Source organism: Anolis sagrei, chromosome 9 (genome assembly GCF_037176765.1).
Source record: "Anolis sagrei isolate rAnoSag1 chromosome 9, rAnoSag1.mat, whole genome shotgun sequence".
Lineage (NCBI taxonomy): Eukaryota > Metazoa > Chordata > Lepidosauria > Squamata > Dactyloidae > Anolis > Anolis sagrei.
The window spans coordinates 37,129,116-37,146,937 of NC_090029.1; the positions used below are offsets into that span (position 1 = coordinate 37,129,116).

General features: G+C 44.7%; 1 protein-coding gene across 2 annotated transcripts in view; it reads left to right on the forward strand.

Annotated features, from left to right (window-relative positions):
• The window catches only part of NTRK3 (neurotrophic receptor tyrosine kinase 3), an 850,080-nt gene that overhangs the window by 793,749 nt on the left and 38,509 nt on the right, over positions 1–17,822 (forward strand). Inside the window, exon 16 of one of the 2 annotated variants that reach the window (XM_060755167.2) lies at positions 4,317–4,391. The exons of the other annotated variant lie outside the window; for it this stretch is intronic. Coding sequence (XP_060611150.2) covers positions 4,317–4,391 — 75 coding nt within the window. The remainder of the gene's footprint in view (positions 1–4,316; positions 4,392–17,822) is intronic. 2 annotated transcript variants of the gene reach the window in all.

The window sequence follows — 17,822 nt, forward strand, 5'->3', positions numbered from 1 at the left end:
GTCTCATAACTAAAAACATGATCCAAATTTGTCATCCATTGTTCCATTCCTATATTCATTACGCTCATTGCACTATCTATTCAAACGCATTTTCAAATAACCAGGTTTTCACTTTTCTCCGGAATACCATTAGTGATGGGGCCGATCGAATGTCCGTGGGAAGGGCGTTCCACAGCCGAGGGGCCACCACCGAGAAGGCCCTATCTCTCGTCCCCGCCAGCCATGCTTGTGAAGCAGGCGGGATCGAGAGCAGGGCCTCCCTGGACGATCTCAAAGTCCTGGTGGGTTCATAGGCAGAGATGCGATCGGATAGGTAACTTGGGCCGGAACCGTTTAGGGCTTTATAGGCCAATGCCAGCACTTTGAATTGTGCTCGGTAGCAAATTGGTAGCCAGTGGAGTTGGCGCAACAGGGGGGTTGTATGCTCCCTGCGTCCCGCTCCTGTTAGAATCATGGCTGCTGAACATTGGGCCAATTAGAGCTTCCGAGCTGTCTTCAAAGGCAACCCCACGTAGAGAGCGTTGCAGTAGTCTAGGCGGGATGTAACCAGAGTGTGGACTACCGTGGCCAAGTCAGACTTCCCAAGATACGGGCGCAGCTGGCGCACAAGTTTTAGTTGTGCAAATGCTCCCCTGGTCACCGCTGTAACCTGGGGTTCCAGGCTCAGTGATGAGTCCAAGATCACACCCAAGCTGCAAACCTGCGTCTTCAGGGGGAGTGCGGCCCCATCCAACACAGGCTGTAACCCTCTGCCCTGTTCGGCCTTGCGACTGACCAGGAGGACCTCTGTCTACAGAGCCACGGTTCCAACACTCAACCCAGTTCACCATGCTGAGTCAATATATACGTCCCATCTGTATACATTTTACTTGAGTTTAAGATGGATTAAATACAGTTGGACACATGAGAGTTTGAAATTCTATATCATATTCCCAAGACAAAGAAGTGTGGTCCTTCCAAAAGGTTTTAATTTCCTTTTGGAAATTAAACTATTGCTACTTTAAACTACTTGATCATAAATGTTTACTGTTTCATTCTGTTTCCCTTTTATTAATTCCTATGCCTTGGCTCTGTTCTTTCTTTGCACTGTATTCTAGTAATCTGCTCCATGTAAACCAGTGGCTCTCAACCTGTGGGTGCCCAGGTGTTTTGGCCTACAACTCCCAGAAATCCCAGCCAGTTTACCAGCTGTTAGGATTTCTGGAAGTTGAAGGCCAAAACTGTTGGCGTTTAGCGGAAGTTTTGCAGAGGCTTGGTAGAAATCATGGAGTCTGGAGACTTCTGATTACAAAGCAGGTTCAATTTACTTAGAGCAGTTCAAAACACATCCATTCTAGTAAGCGACAAAACATGAAGTACGCAGAAGGCAGAACAAAGGAAGGAGAAGTGTAAACAAGCCTGCAGCTGCTTGGCAGATATCAGATACTCCCTAATTTCTCTCACAACTCTGCTCAGAGTATCTCAGGGCTACTATCTCACAGCCTCAAACATAAACATACATCGCAGCAATACAATCTTGTGGCACCCATTTTACAACTACATGAAATTACATTTAAAACACATTACATACTTTAACATATTCTGACAAAAACATCTGAGGACCCACAGGTTGAGAACCACTGCTGTAGTGCAACCTGTCCTGAAGAAGACCCCTCTGGACCTAGAGGTACCTGATAACTAACACTTATATCTGATATCTGAGCAAGGTGATTTTTATTTATTTATTTATTTATTTATTTCGAGGTTTTATATGCCGACCCTCTCACCTTCAAAGAGGGATTCGGACTGGTTCACAACATGTGTTAACATACAAAAAATATACAATAACAACACAATGCCACTTAATTACACGATTAAAATATCAGCACTATACACATTAAAACATTATCATCCCAGTTAATAGAGCCAAATCATCTGACACCATCACAATCCCATTCATCCTCCTCCTTTCATGTGGGCAAAGAATTCAATCAGTTGTCAAATGCCGCGTTCCACAACCAGGTCTTTGTTAGTTTCCTGAACGTCATGAGGGAGGGGGCAGTTCTGATCTCTAATGGCAGGGAGTTCCAAAGTCGAGGGGCCACCATTGAGAAGGCCCTGTCCCTCGTCCCCACCAGCCGTGCTTGTGCAGGCAGAGGGACCGAGAGCAGGGCCCCTCCAGATGATCTTGGTGGTCTTGATGGTTTGTAGGGGAGAATACGTTCGGAGAGGTAAACTGGGCCGGAGTCGTTTAGGGCTTTATAGGTTAACACCAGCACTTTGAATTGTGCTCGGAAGCTAATTGGCAGCCAGTGGAGTTCGAGTAACAGCGGAGTGGTGTGCTCCCTGGACCCCGCACCCGTTAGTAATCTGGCTGCCGCGCGTTGTACTTGCTGCAGCTTCTGGGCAGTCTTCATAGGCAACCCCACGTAGAGAGCATTGCAGTAATCTAAGCGGGATGTAACCAAAGCGTGTACTACCGTGGCCAAGTCAGCCCTCCCAAGGTACAGACGCAGCTGGCGCACAAGTTTTAATTGTGCGAAAGCTCCCCTGACCACCGCTGAGACCTGGGGTTCCAGGCTCAGCGATGAATCCAGGAGAACTCCCAGACTGCGTACCTGAGCTTTTAGGGGGAGTGTGACCCCGTCCAGCACAGGCTGTAACCCCGTACCCTGTTCGGTCTTACGACTGACCAGGAGTACCTCTGTCTTGTCTGGATTTAGTTTCAATCTGTTGTCCCTCATCCAGTCCGTGTCAGCGGCCAAGCACCGGTTCATGACCTGAACAGCCTCCTTAGTGGCAGGTGGAAAAGAGTGATAGAGTTGGACATCATCTGCGTACAGATGACATCGCACCCCAAAACTCCGGATGATTGAAGGCATGGTGGTTGTGCAGCTCCAAATGTTGTTAAGGGGACAGAAGATCTGGACAATATCCTGACCTAGACAGTCTACTCAGAAAATAGGTGTTGCTCTGAGCAACTTATTCCAGGAGGATGAAATGATTCTCTGTAGATCCTCCTGAATCCCTCAGTGAACCCTGGTACCATTGGCGACATTATAGGGCCAAGTCTAATGGATAGGAGATCTCATCAGGAGTTTTGGGGTTGGATGTAATCAGTATGTTGGTGGAACTCAGCTCTACTTCTCCTGGGGCTGTTGAGGTTCTGGAGCATTGCCTGGATGCTGTGATGTTCTGGATGAGGGTGAATAAACCAAAAGTGATGCCAAGCCATTGAATGTCTGAGTATTGGTAATTCTTGATTTCAGGAATCGGGTAACTTATCTACACTGGGCAGGGTTGTTTGGAAATATTACTAGATCTATCCTAGTCATTGGAGGCCCAGATAGACTCTAACTGCACTTGTTGCCTGAAGTTTGCTGCAGTTGTGTTGCTTTCCTCTGCATCCTTGAGCCTGGTCAGTCTGTATGTATCTCTTTCCCTTCTTGAAGGCCACAGTGGGAGTTGATCTACTTGTAGAGTTGTTATTATTATAATTTCTCCTAGTTAGAGTTGAGTCCAGAAGAACTAGAATTCAGGTTGAACCAAACTCATGGAACAATGAAGAAACGTAGAAGGTGAAGCCTGCTCATGTCTAGGAAAGACGAATAAATAGAAGTCAAAGGAGGCTGCAATGGTGGGGGTAGAGTGGCAATATCAGACATCGTAAATACATTGACATCGTAGTACATTTTGGCCAATGTCTACAAAAGAATGGCAAAAAGGTCTCTCAACACTGGTCAACCAATCTGTGAATCTCTGCATTATTGGTTTCTGGCACATAGTTGGCTTACAAAGGGGAAAAAAACCTTATGGTTGCTTCACCATAATCAGCCTAGTAAAAGGTAAAGGTAAAGGTAGTCCCCTGACATTAAGTCCAGTCATGTCTGACTCTGGGGTGTGGTGCTCATCTCCATTTCTAAGCCGAAGAGCCAGCATAGTCCGTAGACACCTCCAAGGTCATGTGGCCGGCATGACTGCATGCAGCACCGTTACCTTCCCGCCGGAGCGGTACCTATTGATCTACTCACATTTGCATGTTTTCAAACTGCTAGGTTGGCAGAAGCTAGGGCTGACAGCGGAAGCTCACGCCGCTCCCCGGAATCGAACCTGCGACCTTTCGATCAAATCAGCCTAGTAGCCACTATTTATGTGTAAACTGGAAAAATGCTTGGAGCTCTTGGAATGTTGCAGCCAGTGATTGCAGTTAAAGACACACCCTTTCCCTTCTTGTCCCCTGCTTCATACTTCCATCTACCCCCATCCTCCCTCTCTGTTTCCTCTGTTCTTTTCCTCCTTCCTCCTCTTTTTCCTTGTCTCCACCCATTCACTGTCAGGAAGTGCCGCATCCGAAGGGCTATTTCAGCACAACGTGGCAGCAGCAGAGACTAGCAGCAATGGCAGCTTCAACAGTGAGTGGATTTTACTCTGATGGGGACAGTTGTTTGATTGATTATTTATTTATTTGGTTTACTTTTACCCCACCCTTCTCACCCCGAAGGGGACTCAGGGCGGCTTACATATCCAAGGCACAATTAGATGCCCATAACATACAACAATAATAAAACACAATAGTACAAAATAGCAAACAACAACAGTACATCATATCTATACCCAATAAAACCCATAAAAATTTCATACAAACCGATACAAACCAATTATTCCTTATTGCCGGTCAATATTCGCTATCTCATAGTTCACAGTTTCATTCCACAGTTATCAGTCCTGCCGGTCCTATTTGTCTGGTTGTCCTTACTTAGTTGGCAGATTGCCTGAAGCCCTGGTCCCACAACCACGTCTTTACCTTCCTCCTGAAGGTAAAGGATGTTGATGCCCTGATTTCCCCCGGGAGTGAGTTCCACAGGTGAGGGGCCACCACTGAGAAGGCCCTGCTCCTTGTCCCCACCAGCCTCACTTGTGATAGTGGTGGGGTCGAGAGCAGGGCCCCGTCAGATGATCTTAAATTCTGTGGTGGGACGTAGAGGGAGATACGTTCGGACAGATACACTGGACCGGAACCGTACAGGGTTTTGTAGGTCAAAACCAACACCTTGAATTGGGCTCGGAACTGAACCGGCAGCCAGTGGAGCTGACACAGCAGAGGGGTGGTATGCTCTCTGTATGTCGCTCCAGTGAGCAGCCTGGCTGCTGCTCGCTGGACCAGTTGAAGTTTCTGAACAGTCTTCAAGGGCAACCCCATGTAGAGTGTGTTGCAGTAGTCTATCAGGGATGTGACAAGAGCGTGGACCATTGTGGGTTGGAATGGACTAGCAATTCTATCAAGCATGCTATGGAGTAGGTACTTGGGCAGATTGCATTTCCTGCTACAGCAGTGTTTCTCAACCTTCCTAATGCCGTGACCCCTTAATACAGTTCCTCATGTTGTGGTGACCCCCAACCATAACATTCTTTTGCTACTTCATAACTGTAATTTTGCTCCTGTTATGAAACAATTTGGGAGTTGTAGTTGTTGAGATTTATGGTTCACCTACAATCAAAGAGTATTCTGAACTCCACCAATGATGGAATTGAACCGACCTCACTACCTTTGAGGATGCTTGCCATAGATGCAGGCGAAACATCAGGAGAGAATGCCTCTAGAACATGGCCATATAGTCTGAAAAAACCTACAACCCAGTGATTCTGGCCATGAAAGCCTTCGACAATACATTGAACAAAACTTTGCACACAGAATGCCCATGAAGCAGAATGTTTTCTGCTTCCCTGGAGACTAGGATGCGAAACAATGGCTTCAAACTACAAGAGAGGAGATTCCATCTGAACATGAGGAAGAACTTCCTGACTGTGAGAGCCATTCAGCAGTGGAACTCTCTGCCCCGGAGTGTGGTGGAGACTCCTTCTTTGGAAGCTTTTAAGCAGAGGCTGGATGGCCATCTGTCAGGGGTGCTTTGAATGCAATATTCCTGCTTCTTGACAGAATGGGGTTGGACTGGATGGCCCAGGAGGTCTCTTCCAACTCTTTGATTCTATGATTCTATGAAAACACTGGAAGGGTTTGGTGGGCATTGACCTTGAGTTTGGGAGTTGTAGTTCACCTACAGAGAGCACTATGGACTCAAACAATGATGGATCTGGACCAAACTTGGTACGAATACTCAGTATGCTAAATGTGAACACTGGCGGAGTTTGGGGGAAATAGGCCTTGACATTTGGGAGTTGTAGTTGCTGGGATTTTTAGTTCACCTACAATAAAAAGGCATTCTGAACCCCACCAATGATAGAATTGGGCCAAACTTACCACACAGAGCCCCCATGACCAACAGAAAATACTGTCCTCAGTTCTTGTGGGGTTTTTTGGGCTATATGGCCATGTTCTAGAAGCATTTCTCCTGACATTTCGCCTGCATCTATGGCAAGCTTCCTCAGAGGTGAGGTCTCACCTCACCTCTGAGGAAGCTTGCCATAGATGCAGGCGAAATGTCAGGAGAAATGCTTCTAGAACATGGCCATATAGCCCGAAAAAACCCACAAGAACTGAGTGATTCCAGCCATGAAAGCCTTCGACAATACAGAAAATACTGTGTTTTCTGATTGTCTTTGGTGAGGTGACCCCTCTGGCACCCCCTGGCGACCCCTCCAGGGGTCCCGACCCCCAGGTTGAGAAACACTGTGCTACAGTATGGCAATGCCGGAGCACTTGTGCAATCTGTTGATTTTCTCACATTCCCATCTAAAAAGAAAAAGAAGGAGCGGATACTATCTGTAATCGTCACCCATGACTTTGTGTTTAAAGTAGAGTGCTCCAGTCAGAGATGTGATGAGTTTTCTTTCAGACCTTTACCACTGCGGCTCTTCGTTCCGCCAATGGTGCTTTCCCCTTTTGGATTCCTCTGCCTGGTCTGTATTCTTCTCTATCCCAGTCCCCTTGACCAACTGCCCATTCCCATCCTGCCTCTTTCCCTGTGTCCTCTTGTTCGTCTTGGACTCGGCCTTCTCAAGACCACAAGCAACATTTCCCACAGTAGAAACCAGGGGTTCTCAAACTAAAACCCGAGGGCTGGATATGGCCCATCAAGGTCATTTAACTGGCCATTGCTCAGGGTCAACCTAAGTCTGAAATGACTTGAAAGCACACAACAACAACAATCCTATCGCATCATCCAAAAAGCAGACCCAGGCTTCCCATTGAAATACTAATATGTTTATATTTGTTAAAATTGTTCTTCATTTTAATTATTGTATTGTTTTTAAGGGTTTTTTTGCACTACAAATAAGAGATGTGCAGTGTGCATAGGAATTCATTCATAGAATCATAGAATCCAAGAGTTGGAAGAGACCTCCTGGGCAATCATCCAGTCCAACCCCATTCTGCCAAGAAGCAGGAATATTGCATTCAAATCACCCCTGACAAATGGCCATCCAGCCTCTGCTTAAAAGCTTCCAAAGAAGGAGCCTCCACCACACTCTGGGGCAGAGAGTTCCACTGCTGAACGGCTCTCACAGTCAGGAAGTTCTTCCTAATGTTCAGATGGAATCTCCTCTCTTGTAGTTTGAAGCCATTGTTCCATTGCGTCCGAGTCTCCAAGGAAGCAGAAAACAAGCTTGCTCCCTCCTCCTCCCTGTGGCTTCCTCTCACATATTTACACATGGCTATCATATCTCCTCTCAGCCTTCTTTTCCTCAGGCTAAACATGCCCAGTTCCCTAAGCCGCTCCTCATAGGGCTTGTTCTCCAGACCCTTGATCACTTTAGTTGCCCTCCTCTGGACACATTCCAGCTTGTCAATATCTCTCTTGATATGTTTTTTCGAATTATACTCCGGCCCTCCCAACAGTTTGAGGGACTGTGACCTGGCCCTCTGTTGAAAAGGTTTGAGGACCCCTGGTATAAACAATACTGGACTCAGTGTCCCTATGGATATCCCTTATAGCTTTCCAACAAAAGCTATAAGGGGCAATCTCAGGTTTGTAGGATTGATGGATGAGAAATAAGACTGAAAAAATTGGGGAAAATGCACACTTAGAATTACAATTGGCACTTGCTTTCTCCTGGGGTTTTGTTCCAGGATGGACGGACGCATGCATGCCATGGATACCACCATCTGTGAATGCTCAATTCCCATTTGATACAATGAATACTCTATAGACCAGTTGTAGTCTTCCATATCCAGAAGGGAACCGGTGACCTGCGCCTTGTGATATGGTGGTTGGATCAACCACAGAAATCTGATAGTGGCCTGCGTGAAGTATGGTGGCCTTAGCATCCACTGGAGTTTTGTTCCAGGACCATCCCTTTGACACCAAAATCTTTTTTTTTTTTTTGGGGGGGGGGGGGGGGTATTTTCAAGCTGTGGATGGTTGAATCCATGGATACAGGTCTGACTGTAATTAATAGGCATGGTTAGAGTCACTTGGATAACACGAGGCTTGTAATAATTTCATTAAAATTACCTTTTTGAAGCGATATCGAAGCTTTTTTCTAAAATCGGAAGTACCTTTGCCCTTCCGAAGCTTTTTCCTCCATTTTTGTTACAACTCAGGAAGTGAGTCGGAAATTGTTCAGCTTTTCCCCGCTTCTGGTCCCTGGCCTCAGATCAAGCCTGTGCCGTCACGCCCAGATGCTATAACGGTAAAACTAAGATGTGCTTCTCTCTTTATCTGGGCGAACTGCTGGGGGTCTTTCTTTGAAGCAATAACTCAATACTTTCAGCAACTGATGCCAGTCAAGATAGGAACATCAACCAAATGTTTATTTCCAAAGTCCTTGGCAAACTTGGCACAGCTTGATAAAGTTACAACATAAACAGTCAATTTAAAAAGCCATAGAGATGTTCTTTCTTTCCCTTTTCTTCAATTACTGAGGTAACCTTTCTCCAAATGGTAGAAAAAATCCTGAGATATTTCACCCCAACCCTGAGCTGCTATGGTTAGAAAGAACAGGTCTTCCTCTATCTAAGCACAAGGTTAGCTTTGGAGATGAAGTAATGCTCAGTAGTACTCAATAACTATTTCTCTCTATAACTCAATTACTCAATTACTATCTCAATATCTTAATCTCTCTCTATATATAACTCAATATCTATCTATAACTCAATAGTGCTCACAATGGGTTTTTCAGAGCTCCCTACCTGACCAACAGCACATCTGAGGTTCTTTTCTCTACTGAAGGAGGCAGGGGAGATTCCAACATGGAGATCTCAACCACAGGAAAAAGGGCGGACTCCTAACCCATAGAGATACTTTCTAAACCAATAACTGCATAGGGTTTGCAGCCTGGCTCTCCAGACTCTGATACAGTTTAACTTCCAGGGTGCTGCTGGGTCTATAGCAACCCTGAGGAAATGCAAAGGAATGCTATCCCATGCAGCTAAAAGGCAACGTAAACCATGCTCCTGGAAGACAGAACAAAGCCAGAGAAGCCAGTTTTAAACCAGAGAAGGAAAGAATTTCCTGCCTACGGCTCAAGGCCAGAGAATCCAGTTTTAAAGCCAGAGAAGCCAGTTTTAAACTGTAGCAGGAAGGAATTTCCTCTGTTTGCTTTCCCCCGTTTCTGGTCCCTGGCCTTGGCTCAAGCCAGAGAAGCCAGTTTTAAACCAGAAACGGAAGGAATTTCCTTCGCTTGCTTTCCCCCGCTTCTGGAGTAAAACAACTACTTGTAGTTGTAGTTCAAAGACCACCCAATAAAACAGGAAATAACACTTTCAAATCATTAACGAAAGGATTCAGAAGTCTCTGAAGTTTCGGAAAGTTTTGAAAAAATATTTCTGTGAAAATCGGTATTGACTTTAGAATTGAACCACCAGCACCCCCTACATTTGCAATTAGTTTTGAACCCTTTTTTTTTTGTGGACCAACCAAGCCTAGTAATGAATTCTGATCTAGTAATTAGTTTTAAGGAATTGAACTAAATGGATCCTGTCTGATTTTGGAAGATAAGCAAGGCCATCCCTGTTCAGCACTTAGGAGACCAAGAGTTGATACCCGGTGTTGTCGGCTATGTTTCAAACTGTCTCAGTGTATTCTTTGCCTAACAAAACTTTATGAACTTCATGAGGTTGTCCTAAGTTGATAGGTGACTTGAAGGCACAGGCATCGACACACACACAAATCCATCTCCTCTGTCCTATGTGAAATACAATGCAAGCAATGCTTGGCTCTCACATTGAGCCAAAGCTAAAACCGTCGCCCCCACAGTATTCATTAAAGCTCACTATGAATTTCTTTCTCATAGGTATCATCCATGATAACAGTTATTTGCCTCCCGATCAATTTCAGCAGAAACGAAGCACCTAGGAAGAGCATTTTGACAGTCTTTTTTTCATAATAGGGAGGAAACTTCAAGGATGTTTTCATAACACAGAGTAAGAGCACAATCTTAACTCACCGAAATGCCCGAGGGCCAACTGAGCTGACAGTCGGAGAGCTGAAGCTAGGCTGAATCCAATTTGTTCTTAGTTTAGAGGTTTGACTTGAAAATGGCTTCAGACTCGCCCCACACTGGTCGAACTTTGTGTTGGCCCTATGACTCTGTCCCTGGGCCCAGGGTATTATTTATTATTTATTTCTTACCTTTCTACCCCGCCCTTCTCCCCATAAGGGGACTCAGGGTGGCCTCACATAAGCATCAAATGATGCTAACAACATAACAACGGAAACATTTGTTTCTAAAATCGATTTGTATTTGGGGGGTTTTTTTGTTTCGATATTTAAAATAATTACAAAATTTTCCTTTTAAAAAGTTCGATATTTACGAAATTTCGTAAATGTGAAAAAAATTACAAAACATTAACGAATTGATTTCCGAAACAATAACGAATCGATTTGTTAATGGCGGACGCGACCGCGAAATACGCTAAAAAACCTCCAAAACCTTCTGAAGCTTCCCTCTCCCTCTGTTGTTGACTGTTGGTGTGATATTATAATTTTTTTTCACTAATTAAACCATAAAACTGGCCCAGACATGCGGAAATAATAACGAAACGACCTCAAAACAATAACGAAACGAATACAATATCGAAATACGAAGCATTTACAAAACGTTTTTGAAAATGCGTTTTTTTAAATAATTGCTCCAGAATGGTTCGTTATCGTTTTGTAATTGAAAAAATTAACGAATTATTAACGAATTACGAATTAACGAAGCGAAACCGCCCAGGCCTATAGATTAGGCAAGCCAGACACTCTCCATATCAACACTGACAAAAAAAAGCAAGAAATACTGTTGACCCACAAGCAGAAAGAAATGACATATATTAGAAACCAACACTTTCTCATTACTTTATTTTCCATATCAACAGACTGGGCCACAGCAACTCGTGGCAAGATTGCTAGTACACCATAAAATTACAATTAAAACAGTAAACCTGTTTTAAAAAACATTATAGAAAATCATCAATACGTTCATTTAAGGATACATTAACATGCCAGTAAACCAAAACCAAGCCAGGAGTATCTAATGTCACAAAATTTCCAAAATTCCTTTCCCTATTGCCGCTATTCTCTAGCCGAATGCCTGGCCCCAGAGCCAGGTCTTCAGTTGTCTTCTGAAGGACAGGAGAGAGGTGGCCAACCTGGAGGTGGCCAACCTGATGTCCTTAGGGAGAGAGAGAGTTCCACAGACGGAGGGCCACTGCCAAGAAGGCCCTGTCTCTCGTCCCCACCAACCGCGTTTGCGAGAGTGGTGGGATCAAGAGCAGGGCCTCTCCTGATGATTCATAACAGGAGATACGTTCAGACAGGTGATCTGGACCAGAACCGTTTAGGGCTTTAAAGGTTAAAACCAGCACTTTGAATTGTGCTTGGAAGCTCATTGGTAGCCAGTGCAGCTGGTGCAACAAAGGAGTGGTCCGCTCCCTGTATGCCACTCCAGTTAACAACCTGGCTGCCGACCGTTGGACTAATTGAAGCTTCCGAGAAGTCTTCAAAGGCAGCCCCACGTAAATTGCGTTGCAGTAGTCTATTCGGGATGTAACCAGAGCTTGGACCACTGGGGCCAAGTCAGACTTCCCAAGGAACGGGTGCAGCCAACATTGCCATTCCTTCAGCTCATGTCCAGTAAACTACCTTTCCAATTAAAAATTAGTTTGGTGGGTTGCTGCAAGTTTTCCGGGTTGTATGACCATGTTCCAGAAGCATACAGTCCTGATGTTTCACCCACATCTATGGCAGGCATCCTCAGAGGTTGAGGGGTCAACCTCTGAGGTTTTTTGTTTTGTGTCAGGAGAAACTTAAGAAACTGCAAGTCACTTCTGGTGTGAGCGAATTGACTGTAATCTGCAAGGACGTTGCAAGGACGCCTGGATGTTTGATGTTTTTACCATCCTTGTGGGAGACTTCTCTCATGTCCCCTCATGGGGAGCTGGAGCTGACAGAGGAAGCTCAACCTGCTCTCCCTGGATTCGCCTGCCGGCTTAAGGGTTTAACCCATTGCACCACTAGGGGTCCTACCTCTGAGGATGCATGTCCTAGATATGGGTGAAATGTCAGGAGAGCATGCCTCTGGGACATGGCCATACAGCCTGGAAAACTTACAGCAACCCATTGATTCTGGTCATGAAAACCTTTGACAACACAAAAATTAGTTCTGCAACATGAAAGCAACATAACAGGCAAATAAATACATTAGATTGTGGGGGCATCAAGGTGTCAACATTGTCCTTGACTCTCTAAGCTGGCTATTCCCTGGTTTTCTCATTAATTGATTGTTCAGTGTTTGATTCCTCAACATTTGCAACATTGAGCAATTGATTACTCAATAAGGTTGGGCTAACTGGGATGTTATATCACCCGGTCAATAAATAATCAGATTAGTGTTTATGATTTCTTCTTTTTAGGAAGAGTTGTAAAACGAATGCTTTAGCAAACATCCATTACTTCACTATCTGTAAATAGTTATCACCACCGAGGCACTAATTTCTAAGCTGGGCGAGCACGTTGACAGTCCCATTGACATGTATTGACATTTTCACCCTAGGAAACAACACCGGGGAAATAAATGTTTTGAGCACATACAAAGGTTTGAAGGGGGAGTCATACTGGACTCACTTAACAAACTGGACTCCACTCTTACTTTTGCTTTTGCTTTTTAAATTGGACACACAGCAAGTATTTGGCACTTGCATGTATAAAAACACAATTCTAGACTAAGTGCCCCTTTGAATTCTGGGGGTGAATCTAGCCATCCATAAATAGTATGCAGGCTTGAAAAGGGAACCATGAGCAGCTATTTTTAAATGTCAGAAAAGCCATTTAATAGTGGCCTGAATACTTTGTAAAAATATTAGATCTTCTAATTTGATGTAGTGGAGGACTTAGAGATTCCTAGAGAGGACATTTAATTGAATCAATGAATAATCAAATCTGCAAAAGTCAAATCTGAAAATGTGGGCAGCAACTGTCACGCTGTCGTTTTGGGGTTCCATCTCCAGATCTATTTACCTGTCAAGAAAAACTTCAGAGTATTCTCGCAAATGATAGGTTCAGATCAGGAGGAACGATGTTTGTGTCCATCTAACAGGCTAGATTGGGCATGGACACACTTTCATTCTCTGCCAGGAAGACTGGCCGCCCGGTGATGGAAGGAAAGAGGGAAGGAGGAAGGAGCGAGAAAGGAAGAAAGGACAAAAGGGGAGAAGGGAAGGATAGAAGGACAAAGAGGGGGAGATGTAAGGAGGGAGGAAAGAGGGAAGGAAGGAAGGAAGGAAAGACAAAAGGGAAAGAAGGAAGGGATAGATAAAGAAAATAGAGGAGGAAAGAAAGAAAAAAGGAAGGAAGGAAAGAAGGAAGGAAGGAAGGAAGGAAGGAAGGAAGGAAGGTGAAAGAGAGAGGGGGAAGAAATAGGGAAGGAAGAATGAAAGGGTGGAATAGAAGGATAGAAGGAGAAAGAGAGGGAGGGAGAAGGAGGGAGGAAAGAGGGAAGGAAGGAAAGACAAAAAGGAAGGAAGGAAGGAGAAAGAGGAAAAGAGGGAAGAAAGGATGAAAGGGTGTTAGGGAAGGATAGAAGGAGAAAGAGGGAGAGAGGGAAGGAGGGAGGAAAGAGGGAAGGAAAGACAAAAGAGAAGAAAGGGATAGATAAAGGAAAAAGAGGAGGAAAGAAAGAAAAAAGGAAGGAAGGAAGGTAGGTGAAAGAGAGAGGGGGAAGAAAGAGGGAAGAAAGGATGAAAGGGTGGAAGGGAAGGATAGAAGGAGAAAGAGAGAGAGTGAAAAGGAGGGAGGAAAGAGGGAAGGAAAGACAAAAGAGAAGAAAGGGATAGATAAAGGAAATAGAGGAGGAAAGAAAGAAAAAAAGGAAGGAAGGAAGGAAGGAAGGAAGGAAGGAAGGAAGGTGAAAGAGGGGGGGGAAGAAAGAGGGAAGAAAGGATGAAAGGGTGGAAGGGAAGGATAGAAAGAGAAAGAGGGAGAGAGGAAAGGAGGGAGGAAAGAGGGAAGGAAGAAAAGACAAAAGGGAGGAAAGGAAGAGAGAGAAGGAAGGAAGAATAAAGGTAAGTCAGGGGTAAAGAAAGACAAAAAGGAAGGAAAGAAGGAAGGAAAAAGAGGAAGAGAGGGAAGGAAGAGGGAAGGAAGGATGAAAGGGTGGAAGGGAAGGATAGAAGGAGAAAGAGGGAGAGAGGCAAGGAGGAAGGAAAGGGAAGGAAAGACAAAAGGGAGGGAAGGAACAATAAAGGAAAGTCAGAGGGAAAGAAAGATAAAAAGGAAGGAAGGGAGGAAGGAAGGAAGGAGAAAGAGGGAGGGAAGGGAGAAAGGGAAGGAGGAAGGAAAAGGAGAAGAAAAGACAACAGGAAGAGAAGGATGGAAGTGAAGTGAAGAGAAAGGAATGAAGGAAGGAAGGGTGGAAGAAAAGAGAGAAGGAAGGACGAAAGGGCGGAAGGGAAGGAGAAAGAAGGATGGAAGGAGGAAAGAAAGAGAGGAGGAAGGACGAAAGGGCGGAAGAGAAGGAGAAAGAGGGAGGGAAGGAGGAAGAAAAGAGAGAAGGAAGGACGAAAGGGTGGAAGGAAAGGAGAAAGAGGGAGGGAAGGAGGAAGGAAAGAGAGGAGGAAGGAAGGAAAAGATTATGTGAGAGAGGAGGGCCTGAGAAAAGAGCACAAGGGACCGCACCTGGCCCCGGGGTCTAGAGCTAGATCAATCTTAGATCATTATTTTCTACTCGAATTGGTATTGACTACTTAGTATCTCATGCTGAGGTCTTCAACCTTCCCTTGCAACTTCTGACCCTTCCCACTAAGCTGGATGTTTCCTTTGTGTTTTGAGGTTGTGGGCCGAAATCTAGCCTGTGAAAAATATGTGAAATACTTCTGGAGATGGAAAATGCTCTTAATTTCACCTCCCTCACATTCCCATTTAAATCCTTAAGTACTTCCCATCCCCTAAACGAAGATATTGTTACATTCTCAATAGAAAATTAGTGGGGGGAAATCGGTTTGCCCTGCTCGCCATAGCCTTTCCACACCTAAAACAGAATGTAAAAAATAATGCTTCAAAGTTTAACATAACGTTGATTTATTGCTTCTTAAAGAAGACACAGTAGATGAAATCCAACATCTTCTCTGAGTGGCATAAATATCTGCAGGTAGAGATCATTCCTATTTCAACATTATGTAAAACAGACATGGGCAAACTTCAGCTGTGCAGGTGTTTTGGACTTCAACTCCCACAATTCCTAACAGCTGGTAGGCCATTAGGAATTGTGGAAGTTGAAGTCCAAAACGCCGGGAGGGCCAAAGTTTGCTCATGCGCGATGCAAATCCTCTGCAGATTTCAACATCAGTGTTTACCATACAGCCACAATGTGAAACAGCAATATGAAATGCACAACCACAACGCACTATGGGCAAACACAGTATGTCATGTGCATACCAGTGTTACAAGGCAGAGGTCCTCTTGGTCGATCATAAACCAGATCGGGGTATAGGGTGGCAATCTGTGTTGGATGAGGTTGCACTCCCCCTGAAGCCACAGGTCCGCAGTCTGCAGTTTGGGTGTCCTCCTGGACTCATCACTTACGTTTGAGGCTCAGGCGTCTGCGGTGGCTGGGAGGACCTTTGCACAACTAAGACTTGTGTGCCAACTGCGACCGTACCTCGTGAAGGCGGATCTGGCCAGGGTGGTCCATGCCTTAGTCACCTCCAGATTGGGCTACTGTAATGCACTCTACGTGGGGCTGCCCTTGAAAACGGCCCGGAAATTTCAATTGGTTCAACGAGCGGTGGCCAGATTGTTAACTGGTGCTCCTTACAGGGAGTGGTCAACCTGTTTAAGGAGCTCCATTGGCTGCCGTTCATTCAAGGTGCTGGTGCTTACCTTCAAAGCCCTAAACGGTTTGGGAGCTGCCTACTTGCGTGACCGCATCTCTGTGTACGAACCCACACGATCTCTTCATTCATCTGGAGAGGCCCTGCTCACGATCCCACCTCCATCGCAAGCGTGATTGGTGGGGACGAGGGACAGGGCCTTCTTGGTAGTTGCCCCTCGACTCTGGAACTCGCTCCCCAAGGGCATTAGGCATGCCTCAACTCTGGCAGTCTTTAAGAGGAGCCTGAAAACATGGTTGTTCCAGTGTGCCTTCCCAGAATAAAGAAACCCTAAGCAACATGTCCCTAATCACACTTTACTAATGATCTCGGATTGTCTGCTCGCCCCATCTCTCTCCAAATACCTATCCTAGTTATATGTCACCTGGTCAAGCATTTTTTTTAAAATTAATTATTACATTTGGCCCTGCCATAGGTTTTTAATGCGCCGTGGTGTTATTGTTACTGTTTATTGCTTTGCTTATGAGTTTATTTATTGTCTGTATTGTTGTTGTTGTTGTTTTTACTGATGTACTTGGGCTCGGCCTCTTGTAAGCCACACTGAGTCCTTCGGGAGATGGTAGCGGGGTATAAATAAAGAAGAGAAGGCTGAGAGGAGACATGATAGCCATGTATCAATATGTGAGAGGAAGCCACAGGGAGGAGGAGGGAGCAAGCTTGTTCTCTGCTTCCATGGAGACTAGGACAAGGAACAATGGCTTCAAACTACAAGAGAGGAGATTCCATCTGAACACGAGGAAGAACTTCCTGACTGTGAGGGCCGTTCAGCAGTGGAACTCTCTGCCCCGGAGGAAGTGTGGTGGAGGCTTCTTCTTTGGAAGCTTTTAAACAGAGGCTGGATGGCCATCTGTCAGGGGTGCTTTGAATGCAATATTCCTGCTTCTTGGCAGAATGGGATTGGACTGGATGATGGCCCAGGAGGTCTCTTCCAACTCTTTGATTCTATGATTCTATGAAAGGTTTATTATTATTATATTATGTACTACACAGCTTCTATGTATGGAGTATATCTCTTGCACTAGAGTGAATAATTCACCCCAGATGCATAGCACGACCTATGCATGTGTAGTAGGGCTGGGCGGTTTTGTTTCGTTAATTCGTAATTCGTTAATAATTCGTTAATTTTTTCAATTACAAAACGATAATGAACCATTCTGGAGCAATTATTTAAAAAAACGAATTTTCAAAAACGTTTTGCAAATGCTTCGTATTTCGATATTGTATTCGTTTCGTTATTGTTTTGAGGTCGTTTCATTATTATTTCCGCATGTCTGGGCCAGTTTTATGGTTTAATTAGTGAAAAAAAATTATAATATCACACCAACAGTCAAGAACAGAGGGAGAGGGAAGCTTCAGAAGGTTTTGGAGGTTTTTTAGCGTATTTCGCGGTCGCGTCCGCCATTAACGAATCGATTCGTTATTGTTTCGGAAATCGATTCGTTAATTTTTTACCATTTACGAAATTTCGTAAATATCGAACTTTTTAAAAGGAAAATTTTGTAATTATTTTAAATATCGAAACAAAAAAAAAAAACCCCAAATACAAATCGATTTTAGAAACAATTTTTTCCGTTGT